General features: G+C 39.9%; 1 protein-coding gene across 1 annotated transcript; it reads left to right on the top strand.

The window, feature by feature from the left end:
* Positions 1-18,018: 18,018 nt before the first annotated feature.
* On the top strand, positions 18,019-20,113 carry LOC115593217 (brefeldin A-inhibited guanine nucleotide-exchange protein 2-like). Its single transcript, XM_030436671.1, has 4 exons — positions 18,019-18,564; positions 18,844-18,895; positions 19,099-19,214; positions 19,539-20,113. The coding sequence occupies exons 1-4, from the start codon at positions 18,493-18,495 to the stop codon at positions 19,881-19,883; spliced, it is 585 nt and encodes a 194-aa protein (XP_030292531.1). The 5' UTR covers positions 18,019-18,492; the 3' UTR covers positions 19,884-20,113.
* The last annotated feature ends 318 nt before the right edge of the window (positions 20,114-20,431 follow it).

The following is a 20,431-nucleotide window of genomic DNA, read 5'->3' as shown; positions in this document are numbered from 1 at the left end:
GAGAATTGATTAATGACAACCATTCAGTTGGACAACTCATAATCAGAATTTTGCTCAAAAAAATTTAATTTCCTTCAAATTTTCAGTTTTGAATGAAAAACATTGAGTATCATTAACCTCAAATGCCTGGTGTTTGCAATAAACAAAACAACCTGTTCAGTTAGTCTTTATAGGCCTGTTGTGCTGGGCAGTGTCACTGGTGGCACTGATTATTTTAAGCAGAGAGCAGATTATTTTTTCCACTGTTTCAAGGGACTGTATGGGTACCCACTTCCAAATACATTTTAATCCTGCAAATCTCTGATCAAAATAAATCTTTTTTGTGTTAACATCAAGTGCCCATCAATGTTGTACGCTGTGAGACTTGCCATGTCATTCAACTCTGACAGCTGATGCACAGAGAAGTTGCCGGTGGATGTCAGCTCAAATTATCTTAAATGCTCACTGTACCAGCATTTGTAGTTCCTGCAAAGAAAGGAAACAGAGTTGTTCACAAGCAGTACATTTTCAATCCTGCTGAATTTTGAAAGTCCTCCAGTCTGGCCTGCAGAAACAAACATCCCATTAACAAAGTCTGTGCCATTTATGGAGACCTTTGATGTGCTGTATATGTTTTGGCTGTCTGTCTTTGTCTCTACAAAGTCTTTGGCCACTTGCGGCAGTGTGGCGACTTGGACAGGGCTAACACTTGAGGCTTGTATGTATGGTCTGAAAAATGATGGTGCACTGAGGTGATACACCATCATGTGCTGATGCCTGTGTGCAAGAATTTTCAAGACATTCTTGAAATTCTGAGTGTCATGTATCACCCTTTTGAAAAAGTGATGTTTTCCCTCAAACCTCATGGTCCATAGGTGAACAAGTGGCCCAAAACGCTTTGTCAGTTCTGGGTAGTGCTCAATGTAATGATGTTTGGGTCGAAGCTTAAAGTCCGGAAACACTGCCTGAAGACCTGAAGTCTGTGATCACTTATTTTTGTCTGCATGTACTGGATGGATTCCTCTGTGAAAGATGGGGACAACACCAGCTGCTCAATTTCTTTCAGGTCCATCAATACGGCCCATGTTTCATCCTCTTCAGGAACTTTACTTCCTACCATAAGAGGCAATAATCTCAGCAGAGTGGAATTTTCATGCCCATTCCCACCAATGCTTCGTTTGGCTGCAAAGTTTTTGGGGATCAGTTGTGGTTTATCAAGCTTATCAGAGTGCTGATATGGAAATGTGCGAATTTTTGTGTTGTGATATTCAAGAGTGAAATACTTCAGACGAATCATCTCACTGATGCACAAGGCCAACTCAACTGGCACAATACCCTCAAAAAGGTTGTGCGGTATATCAGGCGGGAAACCAGAAACGGGATGAAAATGCTGCAATGTCTTACTGAGAGCGCACTCACCCTTAACACCAAGATGAGATGCATTTTCTCCTTGCACAACATTCTGTACATGAAGATCATGGCAGGCCCTTGTTCTCATGCTAAACTCTCCTTCAGAAACTTCTCTGGACTGTATCTGGTCTGCAGTACAACAACAAAATCTGCAGACATAGTGTGTTCTGAAACACTGTACAAAGCCTGCAAGACCATGGGCTGCCAAATTATCGGCTGCAACACACATGACAGTGCCCTTTACACACTGGCCGACAGGTTCAATAAAAATGCCATCCTGCTCAAGAGTGTGCAAGTCTTTCAACAAAGGTGAAAGAACACTTTCAAAACCACAGCTCTGCAGATCAGGTACTTTGCACAACAGACCTAGGTGTATGACATGAAGGCTGGACCGATATATACTGGGTACATTGGCTAGTAACCAGTATACTGCACAAAGCTTGTGGACCTTTCTAGCTGTGCCTAAAGGATTAGCTAGTTCAATGTCATCCACATACAAAATCAGTGACAACTTCAGCTCTCCTGTTGCTGACAACAACAGATTTTCTTTTAAATACGTTCCATCTTCATGAGACATGTACATGCCAGGTGGCGATGGTTTAGCTTCTTGAATCTTGTCAAGAATATCTGTACTTTTAAACACTGTTTGAAGCATCTGTAGTAAGGGAACATACACTGCTGTGTGTCCAGTGGAATCCACGGCATACTGTACTGGCATTACCAGAGGGTAGTTACTCCTTACAAATGTTTTCCTCCGCTTAGCAGTGGACAGCTCTGCACCTTCAGCAGTAGCGCTGACAAAAACATTACTTTTCATGACAGCTTCCACTAATTCATTAAGAAGGGCATCATTTAAAGACTGGTTATGCTCTGCTAACACCTTACTGATTGAGTCTCTCACAAGGGGTTTGGACAAAGTGAATATTTGTGCCAAATTTTCAATGATGTCTTGTGTCGCCATCTCTGACACATGCAGAACACTGTGCATTTTCAAGAACATAGAAGCCAAATTGCTTCTCAGTTGAGCTTGCAATTCACCAATGTCATGTCCAGACTCAAGAGGATTACACTCTAGAGCATCCAGATCAAGAGAATTCCGAGAGGGACAAGCATCATCAGATTCAACTTGGCTCTGAATTGGTTGGCAGTCAGTATCTGTCAGGACAATCTCAGTCTTAAAATCTGAGACTTCACACTCTAAATGATTCCTACTTTTGTGGGCATTGAAGGAGGAATACACACTAGTACGATAGTGACAATGTTTGAATGGACCATCCACCATTTCGTGTTGTTTTAGATGTGTCCTTAAATGACTGAGAAGAGTTTTGTCATTAAAAGGTTCTTTGAATTTACACACTGCACAGACAAATGACACACATCCCACCTGATTGTCACTTTGCACAACTGTCTGAGTATGTAATCGTGTTAAGTGAATTTTCAATGCGTTTACTGAATGAAATGTGCATACACAGTCATCATAGAGAAATGGCAATGGACTGACTGAAGAGAAATTGCTATGATGCAAACGATAGTGTTCAAGCATCTGTGTTCTTGTATCAAAGATAGTGGCACAAAGTGTGCACCTCCAAGACATTGGAAAAGCCTATCAAAGCCTAAGCCTCAGTATAGCCTCAGTATAGACATACCAGACTGAAGGATCTGTATATCGGCCAGTTGCTTCAGTTTCAGCCTGCAGAGAGAGGAGATTGAAAAAATGAGACAGGCTACAATCTTTTTATAAATCCACAGTATAATATCAGAGAAGCATTGAACGCTTATCATTTACCCAACATAACAGGTATAGCATGATATATAGTGTTGTTTCGGACCCTAACATGCAAAACTCAAGGATAGCCTAAAAACTTTTAATTTTGGTGAAAGGGACTGTCTCAAAAACATTTAAGCTATTTATTGTCTCTTTCTTTGTACTATAGGGTTTACATGCATGTTGAAATGTTACAAGGTGAGGAGCAGCACATAAGGGCTCATACTTGGTGCAGTTTCCCTGTACCTTGCCAAAGGAAATATATGGTGTGATTTTAGTGGGGATCTGTACCATACAAATATGTTTTGTTAAGTATGTAGAATATTATGAGTAGACCAGGACATCTCTGCAGCATGACAATGTCCAATTTAAAGTGATATTTTGACACCCATTTCTCCTTTAACAAATATTGCACATATTGCAATATGAAAATAAGTAGGCAGTATGTAGGGTCATATTGTGATTTTGATAGAGTTTCATTTAACTGTTCAGCCCTGTTTGCATGAAGGCTTTACTGGGTGTAATGGTGTAAGCAATTAAACAGGCTACTTAAGATATATTTAAAGTATTTATCCAAGGCAACAAATCCAAACAGTCCTTTTATCTAATCCTTTTATCTTTAATAACATGGGAGAAACAAGCCGATACTACACTCTCTTGGGTTTAACTTGTCAGGCAGATAAGAGCAATTTATTTTTTTCCTTTTTACTGATTTTCATATGTTTTCAGTAACACACTGGTTAACGTTACCGCGCACAGACCCAGGACACTGGGCCTTGGCCGTGACCGTGACAGGGCTATTTCACAGACCTAGTACAGGTCTAAATTTTATAATTAACGTTGGCTCTCCTTACAAGACACGTGGTACAACCTAATGCTAACTATCAATGTTTAAACGTGCCCACACATGAAGGCCGATTAAAATTCATGCCGCCATTTTTTGGTTGTAAAAGAAGGGGGAAGGGTAATAAAAAACACACTGGTTTGAACTTTTCGGCTGCTTTTCACTTTAAATTACCATTAAGCAGGTTTGATATTTCATAAACACATTTTTCAAAGGCATGAGATTACTAAACTGAGACACTAAACGCATAGAAAGAAGAAAGTAATTAAACATAACAACAAAATATGTTGTGGTATGCAGCAACTTGCTGCATGCCACAGCACGTTTCACTCTTGAAAATGTCTTCTCTCGTAGTCCCACAGCAAATTTACCGGTGGAAAAAAGATGTCACTCTCTTTCGCTACTCCCGCTTCCAAAATATGTATGTAGTGTTCACGAGCAGAAAACGTCTCAACAAATTCTTCTTCCGAGGCGAGCAGTAGAATAATGGCGGACTTCTCCAGTGGTGACTGAAGGGAAGAACGACGTACGCGCGTGTGTGCGTGACGTCGCTGACGTCACGCGGATTAAGCGTTGCTGTCAAATGATTTGAGTACAGTACATCATAATCATAAAAGTGGTTAAGGGCTGTACACTTAAAATTAGAAATTTGCACAAATAACTCAAACCGTTTGTTGTGAATTAGCTGTTTTAAATTTTTGAGTTAATACAACCTATCTTCTTTAACAAGCCTTTACTGTTCGGTCTTACAATGTACTAGTTAGCTGCAGTTATCATCTAATAATCTTCTGGGTCCCTTAACTGTGTTTCCATGACCATTTTATTTGTATTCCAGATATTTCAAGATGCAAAGAGGAGGGTCCAGTTTAGCCGTGTCTGACACAATTCCCTAGAACTCAGCATGGATCAAGGAAGAGAGCATTTTACAGTGCCTGGTACAGAGCCAATTCGTGGCTTGAATACTCAATCCTTAAAGACTCCTCCTACTGCTTTGCGTGTAGACATTTTTCCCTGCCTAATGCACCAGACTCTGCCTTTGCCTCAGAGTCAGGCTTCTCCAATTGGAAAAAGGCGTCAAAGGAGGCTGGGTTTAAACTCCACTCAAAATCAGAGATGCATGTCAATGCAATGTATGCATGGAATCAGTGTAAAAAAGCCACTGAGATGAACACAAGCATGTTAAACTCTTTCAACATGAACCGACGAACAAAAGTGGAAGAAAATCAACATTATGTGAAAACAATAGCAAATGTGCTTCTTTTGACTGCAACCCAAAATATAGCACAGAGGGGCCATCGAGAAGCCTCAGACTCTCAGAATGAGGGCAACTTTTTGGCCATACTAGATGAGATAGCGAAGCATGACCAGTTCATTGAAAAAAGGCTGGATGCATGTGGGAATGCTAAGTACACAAGTCACCAAATCCAAAATGAAATTCTTCAGGGCTTAGCTGAGATAGTACAGAGTGAAATCATAAAAGAGGTGAAAGAAAATGAAGTGTTCAGTGTCATTGCAGATGAAACAAAAGACTTGCAAAAAAGGAACAAATGTCTTTGGTTGTAAGGTATTATTACAATGGTGCCATCCACGAAAGCTTCCTATGCTTCCAGGTAGCTATGCCTTGATGCAGCAGGTCTCAGTAAAATGATTGTCAATTGTCTAGAGATACATGGTCTGGACTACAGAAATAACCTTTTGGGACAAGGGTACGACGGTGCATCCGTCATGAGCGAGAAACATTCCAGAGTATCTGCAAGAATTCAAAGCAATGCCAGATTTGTAATTTATGTTCACTGTAATGCGCATTTCTTGAATTTAGTTCTTGTTGATGCTACAAAAGCAGTGCCTGAGGTTGTTGACTTTTTTGCACTTCTGCAGCAGCTGTTTAACTTTGTGTCTGGCTCTTATGTGCATCTGAAGTGGCTTGCAGTTCAGAAAGAGCTGTATCCATTGCAGCAGCCCAGGGAGCTACAAGCAATTACAGACACAAGGTGGGCATGCAGATACACAGCATGCCGTAATCTGAGAGACAGACTTCCAGCAGTTCTGAGACTGTTGTAGGATCTTGCACTTGAAAGACGTGGAGAAAGATCAGCGGAGGCGAGGGGTCTTCTTTCTCAGATAGATTTACAGTTCATAGGGATTTTGGTTACCTTTTGTAAAGTGCTTGGTGATGCCAAATGTCTTTCTGACATGCTCCAGTCCAGCACTCTTGATCTAGCAAGAGCTGTGGATCTCGTAAGTGCCCTTACAGACACTTTCCAGGACTACAGAACTGAGAATTACTTTGATGAACTATGGAAAGAGGTTGAGGAGCTTGCTGAGCAGTGTAAAACACACTCTAAAAGACATCCTAGAATAAGCTCAAGATTTCTTGACTCACTGGTGATGAGCACGGTAGGACAGAGAAATTGTGATGATGAGGGCATCCCCAGATCACTCTTTTATCAGCACTGCATGAAAAGTGGGATTTTCGTCTGTATGCGGCACTGTAGATTGACGTGGAATTTCAGGTTTGCTGCTGCACGCGGCAATTTGCAGGCAACACTGAAAACTGACGTAAATTGTCGGAAATTGACGTGGGCCTTGCTTGGCAGTTGTCCCCCAATGACCCCCCTCCCCCTGATTCTAGGGGAGGCTTTAACATGTAAATGAAAATGCTGTGAGCTATACAAATGCAAATCAGGGTAGCAGGGGGAGTTTTACCCCAGGTGACCTTTTTCTAAGAGGTGTTAACTTCATTTTAAGAAAATCTCTGGTATAAATAGATCAGGCTCAGTATAGCCTAATTATAGACCCTTACATTTGAGCTTGAATGGATTTATTTAATGAAAGTATGCTAGATTAATTACTGTGTATGTCATCAGCAATGGCCAATGTTATGTAAACAAGATTATTTATTCTTTTCTCTCTCTCTCTCCTGGGAACAAGTTAAAGATAAAACGCCAGTTGTTAAGAAGTTCAAATTTGCATGAAATATTTTGAGATAACCAAGATATTAAAATGTAAAAAAAAAAAAAAGTTTTTCTATAATTTCATGGGTTCTGAATGTTTTAAAAGCAGTTGAAAAGTAATTCTTATTGCGTGTGAGAGTTCATGACCTGTAAGAGTTTTTACACTTCCGGGTTGACCGGAGCGTGAGTGACGAGGAAGAAGGAGCGGAGAGTTAATGGCGTCGAGCAGCTGACAGTGGACAGTGTGTGTCGTGTTTTATCACTAACAGACTGTGAACTGTTGTCGGACGACGTGCTGTAAGTGTGTGAGTTGGACTCTCCATCGCAGTCGAAGTGTTTGTGTTTTAATGGACACGAAGCAAGTTCGGCTAAGCTAGCTAGCAGGAGCTAGGCTAGCGGCCCGGCCATTGTCGAGAGGAGGCCTGCGCGGACGGGAGAAGCTTTGCCGGGTCGCCACGAAGAATGTCGCCGACGGACGGAGCTTCGCTGCCGCAGAGGGACACGGAGGTTTATCGCTGCGAGCATTTTGTTTTCACAGACTAACCTCGCCTCATAACAAGGCCGCGACCTCCTGTTAGCTCGGAGCCACGTCTGCAAGTCCAGATTTACACGATGCCGATAATGACGCCATTGTGTGTAAGTAACTGTTACTGTTTTCTCCCTCGCTTAATTTTACTGTGACTTACGTTTCTTTATTCATACCAGTCTTTTTAATTGTTTTCCAGCTGCCTGTAAGACATTACGAGACAGTACGTAGGACAACAAACAAGCAGATCTTGCATCGCAGGCGGAGGCTGTGAGGAGTTCAGCTCGGAGTCGATCGAGGACAAAGAGGGTAAGATTTATTAGATTAGGTCCGTTTTTGGTCAATGTGACTATTATTCTAATAAATAATAGATGTGTTGTATCCATACGCAGTGCATCGCGCAGTACTGATCGTCTTTATTGATTGTTTTTACAGCTGCTGGAAGCGAGACAGTGTGCTAGGTGAGGATGAGGTGGACCTTTGGAAGTGCGCCGCCTTGGACCTGATGTCTGAGGAGGAAGACGGCACAAGATGGCGGGTGTCTGGATGAATTGTGCGACCTCCGTCCTTTCGCAGCCGGGAGCTCACCGAGCTCTGCCACCCTGCTGTCACATGAGAGGCGATTCCGGAGTACAAGAGCAGCACCACAGACGTCTGCAAAAACAGACACTTCGCGGTGCTGTAGGATTTTGGGCTTCCCGTTTGTTGTGTGGGGATATTATGCTTTGTACATGCTGTGTGTTTGTGTTTGTGCTAATAAAACTCGTTCTTTGAATAAACAACTCCTTCCTGGCAAATGTTCCTTTCCTCAGTAAATTCATTCATGTCATTGATGATATCATAAATATAAATGAATGAATCATATATATATATATATATATATATATTCCCACCGGGGTTTACGTTTAATGACCCAGGGTGACCAATCACGAGTGATTTTGCTTGTTTATGAGTAGTGGTTTCATCCAATACTGAGTGAGGATATTCAAGCCAGCCCACACATTCTCTGGCCAGGCGTGGTTTCGCTGCTACTCATATGCAAATTAGAGGCGTTCGAGGAGGGGCCAAGATGGCGCCCCTGTAAGATGCTTTTTCTATGCGCTGCCGAAGCTTTTTTTCGTTCGGGGCTTGAATTCGCCTGCCTAAGACTAGAAAACATGTAAATAGTTTGCTAACGTTGTAAAAAATTGTTTTGAGGCCTGTTGGTGAAACGTTGAACCACTGGTGTTTTTTTTTTTTTCGTGGACTTTCTCTGTCGGGCTCTGCCCACAACGAGCTAACGCAGTTGTTAACCGTGACTTTGTTTGCTTGCTAGCTCGGTGTCCAAACTATTGTCTGTTAAAAAGGCTCCAACCGCTAAATAACTGGTTCTGCAGACATGTCGTCTACTTTGGAGGATGAGGAAACGGCAATGGAAGAGTCAGCGGAGAGTCTTAAACGGTGCCATACCTACGCCAAATCACCTGTGGAGGCTGAAACTTCTCCGAGCACTAGCCCACAGAAAAAATCTTCGCGCCGTGAGCCGAGGTCGGAGCCTCTAACGCTGTCCTGCTGGCGGCCATTAACAAGATCACTGAGTCGCAGCATGGCTTCAGGGAGAAGCTGGAGTTCATAGAGAAGTCCATAGAGAACAATTTTAAGAGTATTCAAATGCTCTTTACTTAAGTGCAAGCTGTGGAGAAGAAGGTGGAGGAGCTGGCATCCAGAGTGGATCCCCTGGAGCTCCAGATTAAATCTTTGTCTGCTGAAAATAAGAAATTGGTGGAAAAAGCGAATGACATGGATGCGTACTCCAGGCGCTGGAACTTGAAGGTATCCGGGATTCCTGAGGTTGAGGGCGAGAATACGAAAATGATGGTGATTGAGATCTTCTCCCGTGTCTCACCTGGTCTCGCCGACTCTCTTCAGAAGACGGTGGACTTCGCCCACAGACTGGGACCACGGAGGAGGAGGGAGGAACAGCATCCACCGCGCCGCATCATAGTCCGCTTTTCGTACCGAGCTCACCGAGATCAAGTCTGGGCGGACGCAAAACATTCTGAGGTCCTTAAGCAGAAGAACGTGAAGATATCGGAGGACTTAACTCAGCAAGTCAGGGTTGCGAGAGCGAAGCTGTGGCCGCTGGTGGAGGAGGCGAGGAAGCAGAACAAGAGAGCAGGCTTCAGCGGCCCTTTTGCTATTATTGGTGGTAAAAAGATCTCTGTGGAGGACTTGACATGAGGTATTTACATGAGCAGGTGTTTGATTGTGAAAAAATGTAGGTTGGATTCAGAGGGTATGCAGCTTAGTATACTGAGCTGCATGCTTTCTGAATCTTACGCTCTCTTGATATTCCTGCCCCCTTTTCTGAATATACAGGATGTTTTTTGGAATTGTTAAGAAGGATAGATCTTTACTTGTTCATATGCTTTGCATATAATTTGTTCCGTCCAAGAATGTTTCTATTGGTTTATACTTCTATATTTGTTTATAACACGAAGGTGATACCATTTACATGGGTCAGTTTCTAAGATTGTTCACTCTGAGGATGGTTTTTGGTTTGTGAATTCAGGTTTTGCACATTTCTCAACTTTTAGTAGAAACTACTGTTTGAGTAACATTGTTCATTAGTGTACTGTGTTTTGCGTGTATACGTATGTTCGTTGTTAATTTTTCATGTTTTTCTCTTAATGTACGGGGAGTCCGAGATTTAACTAAAAGAAAAGCTTTATTTTTATTTTGTAGTTATCAAAATAAGGATATGTATTTTTTACAGGAGACTCATTCTTCTTCAAAAGATGAAGCATTCTGGCGCAACCAATGGGGAGGAAAAGCTATATTTTCTCATGGTACTAATTTTTCAGGAGGTGTATTAATTTTATTCAATCCTAAATTTACTGGCGAGATTCTGTATACAGAGGCTTCTGATATGGGTAGATGGATTTTGGTAGTAATTAAATCTGGGGATAATACATTTATTTTGGTAAATATTTATGGATTTAATACAAGGAACTCCAATGTCACACTCCTTAATTTTTTGTCTGACAAAATTCTGCAAGTAAGAAACAAATTTCCTTCAGCATCTGTTGTCGTTGGCGGTGACTTTAATGAGGCTCCAAACTTATGTACAGACAGATACCCTGCAAGGGGCAATCAAGATAATTTGAACCCTATTATATATGATTTCTGTAGTAAACTTTCGTTATTAGACGCCCTGAGAATTGTACACCCACATGAAACAAACCTCTTTACCTGGTTTAAAGCAGATCTCACCCAAAAATCTCGGTTAGACTTGTGGCTTATTTCTGACGATTTGGCCTCTTTGGTCTGAACATGTAATATAACTGCTGCTCCCTTAACTGACCACGCTGGAATAGATATTTCTATCTCAAACTCAAATTCTCTTTGTCGCAGCAAACCTGGATACTGGAAATTAAATGCTTCCTTTCTCCAACATTCAGATTATCGGTTGGGTATTAAGCAAATCATCAACAAATTCAAATCACTGTCTGGATTTACTCCTATGTTAAAGTGGGAGTTATTAAAGTTTGAATGTCAAAAGTTCTCAAGACAATTTGACAATCCAGAGATCGAAGCAAGACTTACGCTGATAATGTAAGAGAGCTGAATGAGATATTAAATATTCCTGTTCCAAGTGATGAAGATAAACTAAGATTACACTCATTAAGGGAAAAATTTGATCTTTTTTTCCAAACAAAGGCAAAGGGAGCGTTCATAAGATCTCGAGCCAGATGGTTGGAACATGGAGAAAAAAATTCATCTTTCTTTTTTAATTTGGAGAAAAGACAAGGTGAAGAAAAAAAAATATCTGCTTTATATATTGACAATAATCTATCTAAAAATGAAAAGGAAATATCTTCTTTTATATCTAACTTCTATCAAAAGTTATACGCTTCCTCATTTGACCCTCAGTCTTGTCGTGTCTTTTTTGACAAAGTATCCCCATTTATTCCTTAAATCTCCAGAGAGAACTGTGAGCTTTGTGAAGGTCCAATTACTATAGAAGAATTGCAGTCTGTTATTACAAAAATGCCATCAAACAAAAGTCCCGGTCCAGATGGGTTACCTTATGAATTCTATGTGACATTTTGGGAAGATTTAAAACACATGTTGTTGGACGTTTTTGTTGAATGTGCCAAAAATAATGAGTTAACTGTTTCTATGAAGCAAGGCTTAATATCTCTCATTCCAAAGCCCAGTAAAGATCTCCTTTATCTTGATAACTGGCGACCTATAACTTTGCTCAATTCAGACTACAAAATTCTTGCTGCACTGTATGCTAATAGATTAAAATTATGCCTAGAGGAAATTATTTCTGTTACGCAAACAGGTTTTATGAAAGGTCGGCACATCTCTAACAATATTCGGCTCGTTTTGGACATTTTAGATTACGCAGATTTATTTGATGAAAAGTCACTGATTTTGTTTTTGGACTTCTACAAAGCTTTTGATACTGTCGAACATTCTTTTATTTTTGAGGCTTTACAATATTTTGGGTTTAGAGAAAACTTCAATAATATTATAAGAACACTCTATACTAATATTAATAGTTGTGTATCTTTAGCACACGGTACTTCTCCTCGTTTTGATGTAAAACGTGGGATAAGACAAGGGTGTCCGATTTCACCCTTCTTATTTTTGATAGCTGCTGAAGTTCTTAATTTATTTATTGTTAATTGTGTGAATGTAGAAGGTATCAAGATAGGTAACAATGTTCTCACCATCAGTCAGCTTGCTGATGATACCTGTCTGTTTCTTCAAAATGAACTTCAAGTCCCTATTGTTATAGATGCCTTAAAAATGTTTTCCGTTGCTTCTGGCCTTGCTATTAATAAGACTAAGTGTGAGATAATGACTGTACATGATTCTGACATTCTTTTAATAGATGGCATAAAGGTAAAAAAAGTGGTAAAATATCTGGGAATTACAATAAACAGATCTACAGATGAAAGGATCTCTCAAAACTTTTTGCCAAAAATTGTAAAATCTAAATCGATTTTTATCTGTTGGTTACAAAGAGACCTTACTATTATGGGTCGTGTTTTACTTTCTAAGGCAGAAGGTTTATCTAGATTAGTATACCCAGCCTTGTCTTTATATGTTGATCGGAAAACGTGTGCAGCTATTGATTCACTCTTATTTAAATTTGTTTGGAGAAACAGGACTGAGTGTGTAAAGAGGAAAACACTTATTAGACAATACTCAGAAGGTGGTCTTAATGTCTTAGACTTTCAAACCATTAATAGTATATTTAAAATCAACTGGTTAAAACATTGTTTGGTACATAATAATACCCCCTGGTTTTTTATCCCCAATCATTTGTTTGCCAAATGTGGTGGTTTAAAGTTTTTGCTTTCGTGTAATTTTATTTCAAGTAAATTGCCTGTTAAACTTGCCAATTTCCATAAACAAGCCCTGGACTCATGGAAAATTGCTTTCAAACACAACTTCTCCCCACACACGTGTCTTATGGAATAATCAACATGTTGTATACAAAAATAAGACCCTATTTTTTAAGGAATTGTATGACCAAGGTATTGTGTTTATTTATGAGCTTCTAAATGATATTGGGGATCTAGCTACTTATGAAGAATTCACCCAACAAAGAGCAATAGATATCCCCCGTTCTTTGCATTCCAGAATACTTAAAAGTATACCTACTAAAGTACTATCTCTAATTAAGGCATCATTTCTGTATGAACCTTTCTCAGGAAGGATTCCCACACTGTGGCTTGGTGGAAGGGCTTTTGAGGAACGTTCTTGTAATAATGCTCATATAAGGAGTGTTTTTACTTCTATTCATAGTCAATATCCCAACTCCTTTCATCGTTGGAGAGAGATGTTTCCCAACATCAGCAGGAATGTCTGGACCGAATTTAACAGATTTCTTATCCCCGGTAAAGTTAAAGAAGTTCATATTAAACTCTTACATAGATACTATCCATGTAATGAATTCATTAACAAGTTTAGACCCGATGTGTCCCCTTTATGTTCCTTCTGCAAAGAAGACGTTGAGTCATTTTCTCATTTATTTTATGGATGCCTCCATTCTACTAACTTTTGGACTCAAATGTCTTTATTAATTTGGGAGTCTTATAAGATCCCGGTCACAATTACAGAAGATATGGTCTTATTTTTGAGTGTTGAATCTAACAATAAGGAAATTAATGATGTGATAAAATTGCTGTGTCTGCTTGGTAAATTTCATATTCATAAAGCCAAATTTCTTCAATTTATTCCAAATGAAACTTTGTTCAAGGTTGAGCTCAATATTTTTTATGATTCTGTATGTAATGTGCCTAAGAACAAAAAAGCTTTAAAGACATCAAGTCTATTGGGAAAAATTGTGGACTGTCCTGCCAGATGAAATGGTGCTGCTGTTATTTTATTTGATAAAGTACTTAATTTATTTAGTTATCTAATCTTTATATTACTGGTGCTTGTTTGTTTTTTGTTTTTCTGTTGTTTTTTGTTTGTTTTTTGTGTATTAATACTCCCTGTACATTTGTTGTTCGTCATGTAGGTCTTGTCATCAACATGCTAATAAAATTTTGGAAAACAAAAAAAAAAAAAAACAAAAACAAAAAAAAAAAAAATTAGAGGCGTTCGCACCTCCGGGAGCTCCGCTGACGTCATGGTTTGTTTCCGACAATTTTCGGCACAGACAAACGCCACGTTCCCAGCCTGTAAATTGTCGTTAACTGCCGAAAATTAGGGAGGTTTTCGGGCGTTTACGGGGCCGAAAATCCCACTTTTCATGCAGTGCAGGTGATTGTCTCATAACTGAGCTGAAGAGGCATTTTTCAAAGAAAAGTTGTGAGATCATGCAAGGTGTGCAGTCTCTGAACCCAATTTATTCAGTCTCAATATTCTGAAGTAGTGACTTCTTTGCACTTATCCATCGGTTCTCCATATTAAAATTAAGTTCCAGACAAAGACAAACGATTATATATGTTTATTGACTAAATAATTTGGGTAAAATAAAAGACATGACAATTTTAGACGAACAACAGATAACGTAGAAGGTAAAGAAATTAATAACGTCGTGTGACCGTCGGTAGATGGTAAAGTTAAAGGGTCGGGTTATATATATTAAATATTACGGGAGTACATTTTTAATACTACGAGACCCTAATCTTAATTCTCTTAAATTCATAAGATAGAAGTTAGAACTTAGACAGAAGTCAGAACCTATACAGAAGTCAGAACTTTAGATACCACTCATTCTCACGTGTGTGGATCAGAGATGGACAGAGTACTCGACCCCAGTACTTGAGTAAGAATACAAATACTACTGGTCAAAATTTACTCCGGTACAAGTAAAAGTAGCTCAGTCGACATGTTACTCGAGTAAGAGTAAAAAAGTACTTTCTTTTAAAGGTAATTAAGTATCCAAAAGTCCATGCTTTTAAATTTACTTTAAGTAAAAGTAAGAGTAAGAGTAAATTTCTTATTTTTCACATCAAACAATTACTATAATTTTTTCTGAATGAATTTAAGGACCTTTTAACTCTTGTTTCTGAGAATTAACTCTTTGAAACCAGCTGCACTGATGTGCTTGCTTTTAGAACCACAATGTTATATAAAGCCTGCAGAAACGCCTATAAAAACAAATACAATGAATGGGATCACAGGAGGACAGCAGATGTTGCAGATGCAGATGTTTATGAACAATCATTAAAACTGTAACCAAATGAACCTGCAACGTCCAACTAACTCTCTATCATTTAGCTAAGTTGGGAACCGGAACCCCCTCAAAGACCAATGTTGTCCCCAGACCACTGGTTGAGAATCACTGCTTTACAAAAAACTACATCTGATGCAGCTATTGTCGCGGTTTTGTGTTGACAAACGCAGTCGAGAGCGTGGCTACTTTGGTGGTATCCTTATGGGGAGGGATGACGTATTTCCGCTTTTACGTAGCAGTGATGTTGATAGGTTTTCAATGTAGTGAGTCCCACGGGACCCACAGGTGGTGAGTTGAGTGGGTCCCTGGGAAATTCAATGGGTCCTGACTCCCCAGTTAAAAAAATGTATTTCTGTCTTATATTATTCTATTTCTTAAATTTAATTGAGTGTTAAACTCCTTTGATGGTGGTATGATATGGTTATAATAAACTGATATATTCATGTATGTTCAAAATGTATCTGAAATTAAACAAATAAAATTCCAAATCTGAAAAGTTTATTGCAAAACAACTGTCACAGTGGCATGACATATGACATTCAAATCAAACAGCATTGTTGTAGCAACATAAATAGCACCAAAATAAATTACTAAAATTCAGATAGTCTGCTGACCTGCAATAGGTTTTGTCTTTTTCTTTGGTGGCATTTTTGCGTTCTCCTTTTCCTGCTTACTCGAGAAAAAACGGGATCTCGTTGGAAGCGCAATGTATGCGCAGACGCCGTTTGGGCATAACAAAATGGCGGCTGCCATTCAATGTAGTTTTCATCACCACCACCGGATTATGTTTTATTTATTTCATTACAGCACGTCCCCTAAACGTTAAAACATAATCTACACAAATGAGCACAGCATCGAGCAGTGGAAACGTGGGTTTATTCACTATGAAGTTCATATTTTTAATTGTTGAAATCAGAGGTGTAGCAAGCTTTTCAAAAGTGCGGGGGATGGATGTGGTGGTGGTGGTAGTGGTGGTGTTTTTTTAAAACAATTTTGGGTCGGGGGGTGATGATAAATGACACTTAAATATTAAATCTGTGTCTATAATAACCACACCCTGACATGTAAATGTGACATCTGTCTTGATTCATTTAATTATAATATTTATAATAGAAGCGAACTGCAACTGTACTTTTTTTTTTTTTTACCTTTAAATGTTATTTTATACATTATCATATTTTATAAAAAAAATAGAAAAGAGAGCTGCTCACTGCCAGTTGCAGCTTCTTATCCTGATCTGCAGTCTTTGTTAATTTTTTGTCTCCGTGATTGTTATTATTAGTACTTCGATTATAAAAAATCACAGTTACATGTCAGGATGTGGTTATTATAGACAGATTAAATATTTAATTGTCATGTGTCATCACAGTAACAGCGTTACATACATTAGCAGCTGTAAACACATAAAAACATCATAAAACACATCATGTGGTTTGGTGTCGACCTGTATACTGAACGTATCAGGAGTAATCAACGTTTATAATCATCAGAGAACGTTACAGACATTGTTTTTGGTTGTTCTCCGTTTCCAGAGAATTTCACAGAGAAGCTGGAGAAGTTTGTGACATTTTCATCCCGGATTTTTGTGAGAAGGGAATTAAACGCCTGTCCCAAATAAACGCCTGATCTGTTAAGTGGTTGAGACAAATAAACGCCCGGCTATTATTTGGTATTTTATGGTAGTTCCCGCATCATCAGCACAAGCTGAACAATAAATCTAACATAGTAAGAGAGGCGGGACTTAAGGCAGAACAGCCAATCATCAGCCGGTCAGTCCCAAAGCCGGTGTCATGTTTGAAGCAGCAACAGGAGAGGGAGGAGAGGGGAGAGGAGGCAGCTGCAGTGAGTGCAGACTTAGAGCGGCCGGAGAAAGTGACTCCGGCCGCAGTAAGGCGTTTGTGCAAAACTGCAGAAAAAGTGTGGGTGTTAAAACACACACATCCCCCACGGGTGCGACGCCCCTGGTTGAAATGAAATCAGCGGTGACGGGCTAAATTAGCATGTCGCGATACTTTGTACAGGGGATCACGTCTGCACCGAGTAGATGCGCAGAGGGTTGAAACAGCGCTTGTCCGGTCTGCTAACAACAAGGTTTCTTTTGCCAGTTACTGTGATTAAACACGAGTTGTTTAATGTTCACAATGTATCGTTTTTCATGGGGAAAATGAGGTGCGTCCCCGGGTCGCATGGATAGTTTAGTGCGTCCTTTCAGATTTTAATGCGTCACGGACGCAGGACGTGTACCTAGCAACATCACTGACGTAGCTCTCAGTGGAGAGCGTGCACTGTGATAGGTTTCCTTCTTTGACAAACACAGCTTGTGTCCAATAGTATTTTAGAAAAAAAAAAAAAAAAAAAAAAGAGCAGACCTGAAAGTAACGAGTACTTTTCAGCCTTCCTAGAAATTAACTAAAAGTAACTAAAGTAAAAGTAAAAATATTTGTCTTGGAAATGTATTCAAGTAAGAGTAACAGAGGGGAACCCTCTGGGCCTTCTAGGTATTCAGTGAAGGCCTATGAAAAAATATTGAAATCATTTTGTGTACTCCAAATAAATGTATTGAATTATATATTATTTACTTATTTATTTGTTTCTATTCACTAAAATAATATCAATAATTTGTAGATTAGGCGATTACAAACTTGGACTCACTTGTCTTGGCAGAAAGTGGGTTAATATAAAGGAACGAGAAATGGACCAATCACAATTTTTCTTCTGTTGGTATCTGGGTAAATTACTCCCCTTGCAGGGCCTTCGGTAGCAGCAACGAAGGCCCGTGTAATTCAAGTGAATGTGGCATGAATTTGACATTGACAGGTGTCTTAGCCAATCATATTTCGCTGAGTTGGGGGCGGGATCATTTCACGGCATCTTCCGGGCATTCGCGGATACCTAGCATTAACGTATATAAGGAAGGCGACCCGTGAAAGATTTCAGCGACAAAGTGAGGAGAAGAACGAACAGGAGACAAATAGAGCATATGAAATGGCGGCAGTTAGTAGTGAAGAAAGCTGTATGATTACTGGATTTATTGAAACTCCATTTTCAAGATTGCCTTTTCAGGATGAACTTGAAATTGTCCGGAAAGGTGGACCATCACCCGCCTTGCCAGGATTGGTGCAATCTAGCAAGAGCTACCAGAGGCATTTTCAAGCTAGCAGCTAATGTTACAGCCGCTACCGTGGCTAACGGGCAGCCCGCGCACCAACAAGCTGTACTGCTGGGACTGCATGCTTTTCCATCCCGACAAGGGGCCCGGTGCAGCGCGGGATTCAATAATTTGAGTTGCTTAACCAAAGCAGCTCAAAAACATCCCAGCTGGGCTGTATGACCCAGCCATTGCACACTTTGTTAAAAAGGATCGCAGGATGGACTTCATTTTTAAGTGATCTTCATTTGGTGAGTACCTTTTTTTCCAATAACCATAATAATAATAATAGGCCCTGCTTTATACATACATTTATTTCTTACTGTAAAGGTGCCACAACTGTGCATCAAATTAGATAGACCATGAATATTATTGGTTTGTTGAAGCAGCAAAAAATTTGATATTCAAAATATTCAATATACATGTACCTCTTACTAACATTTTAAGTTTGACAGAATATAAGCATGTTGTGCTTAGAGGCATAAGCTGTACCGAGCAGGATGAATTAATGTGTGTGTGCATTTCCCAAGGGGCTGAATGTGATGGTTGAAGACCAGCAGAGGACCTTACTGTGGAAAGCAGGTAGGGAAGAAATCACTGTCTGCACCTTGTTGCTTTGCATTTGTTCAGTTGCCAGGTCAAAGGAAATGGACACTTAGTTAGACTGTGAATAGCTCTTCAGGCTGCTTTGCTTCTTGAAGCAGTTTGGAGATAATGTATCATAATAGAAAAATTAAAATGGCTGTGACTGTAACTGTGTGCATCTGTATGTGTGAGTGGTCAAGGTTTCAAAGGAAAGTCGAAGCCCAACCTGTCGAAGCAGGAGACCAGCAGTCTGACGTATGAACACAAACAAGATTCGCCAGAACGCCTGGGAGGAGGTCCAGAGATGACTGCTCAAGTAAGGAACAAACGTGATACATTCATATCCCACTGCACCATCACTGCGACTGTTGACCCTTAAGTGGTAGCGGATTGGTAGTTAGTGTATATGAGAATTGCACCTATTCAGCTACCTCCATTGATATCTAATACGATTTCTAAGTAGATGCAACACTCTTCTCGTATTGTTCTGACACTCATCATTGCAGTTAACTTTCAGTCCCCCTGTGACTGTACCACAATCTGCCCACAGACGATGACTGATATAAATGAGATGTAAGTGCCTAAAAGTGTTTTTTTTGTCTCACTCTCTCTCTCTGTCTCATCTCACCTCTACTCTCAGGTCAAAGTTCATGTGTCCAGATACTACCCTCTGCTGTGTGAGATCATGCAGTTCGACCTGATCCCTGAGCACCGGGCTGTTCTAAGAAAGTTTGATCTGCACATTTGCCTTGTGATTTACATCGCACAGCTGCCTGAGCCCAAACCAGAACCTCAGCCGCCACATGTTGAGCAAGAGGCCGACACAGGTGGGGTAGGAGGCCCAGTGATGCTGCACCACAAACAGCCCAGAACACAGAGCTCTACTGCTGCAACTCTGTGTCACCTCAGGGCCCTACATGTGGTTTATGACAGACACATGACTGGTGTCAATCAGCTATCTGCTACCAGCCATTTGCACCCTTAACCTCATCACCACACACACACACAGAGTACTTGATTTCAGAATAAAACAGTAATGTCTTGTACAAGCTGCAGCGATGCCTCCACTGGATGAAACTACTGATAAACAACTGAGAGTTACCCTTTTCGCTGATGTGTTCAGATGGAATATATTTCAAGGGAATAGATGAATATTCTAGACATTTTACTTTTATTCCAGCTAAACATACAGTACAAGTCAAAAGTTTGGACACACCTTCTCATTCAATGTTTTTTCTTTATTTTTATTATTTTCTACATTGTAGTTTAATATTGAAGACATCAAAACTATGAAGGAACACATATGGAATTATGTAGTAAACAATAAAGTGTTCAACAAACCAGAATATGTTTTATATTTTAGATTCTTCTAAGTAGCCACCTTTTGCTTTGATGACAGCTTTGCACACTCTTGGTATTCTCTCAGTCAGCTTCAAGAGGTAGTCACCTGGAATGGTTTTCAATTTACAGGTAAGCCTTGTCGAGTAATTTGTGGAATTTCTTGCCTTCTTAATGCGTTCATGGCTAAATGGT

This window comes from Sparus aurata, chromosome 12 (genome assembly GCF_900880675.1).
Source record: "Sparus aurata chromosome 12, fSpaAur1.1, whole genome shotgun sequence".
NCBI lineage: Eukaryota > Metazoa > Chordata > Actinopteri > Spariformes > Sparidae > Sparus > Sparus aurata.
The sequence above is the reverse complement of the archived record's forward strand: the minus strand, read 5'-3'. Positions and strand labels throughout refer to the sequence as shown.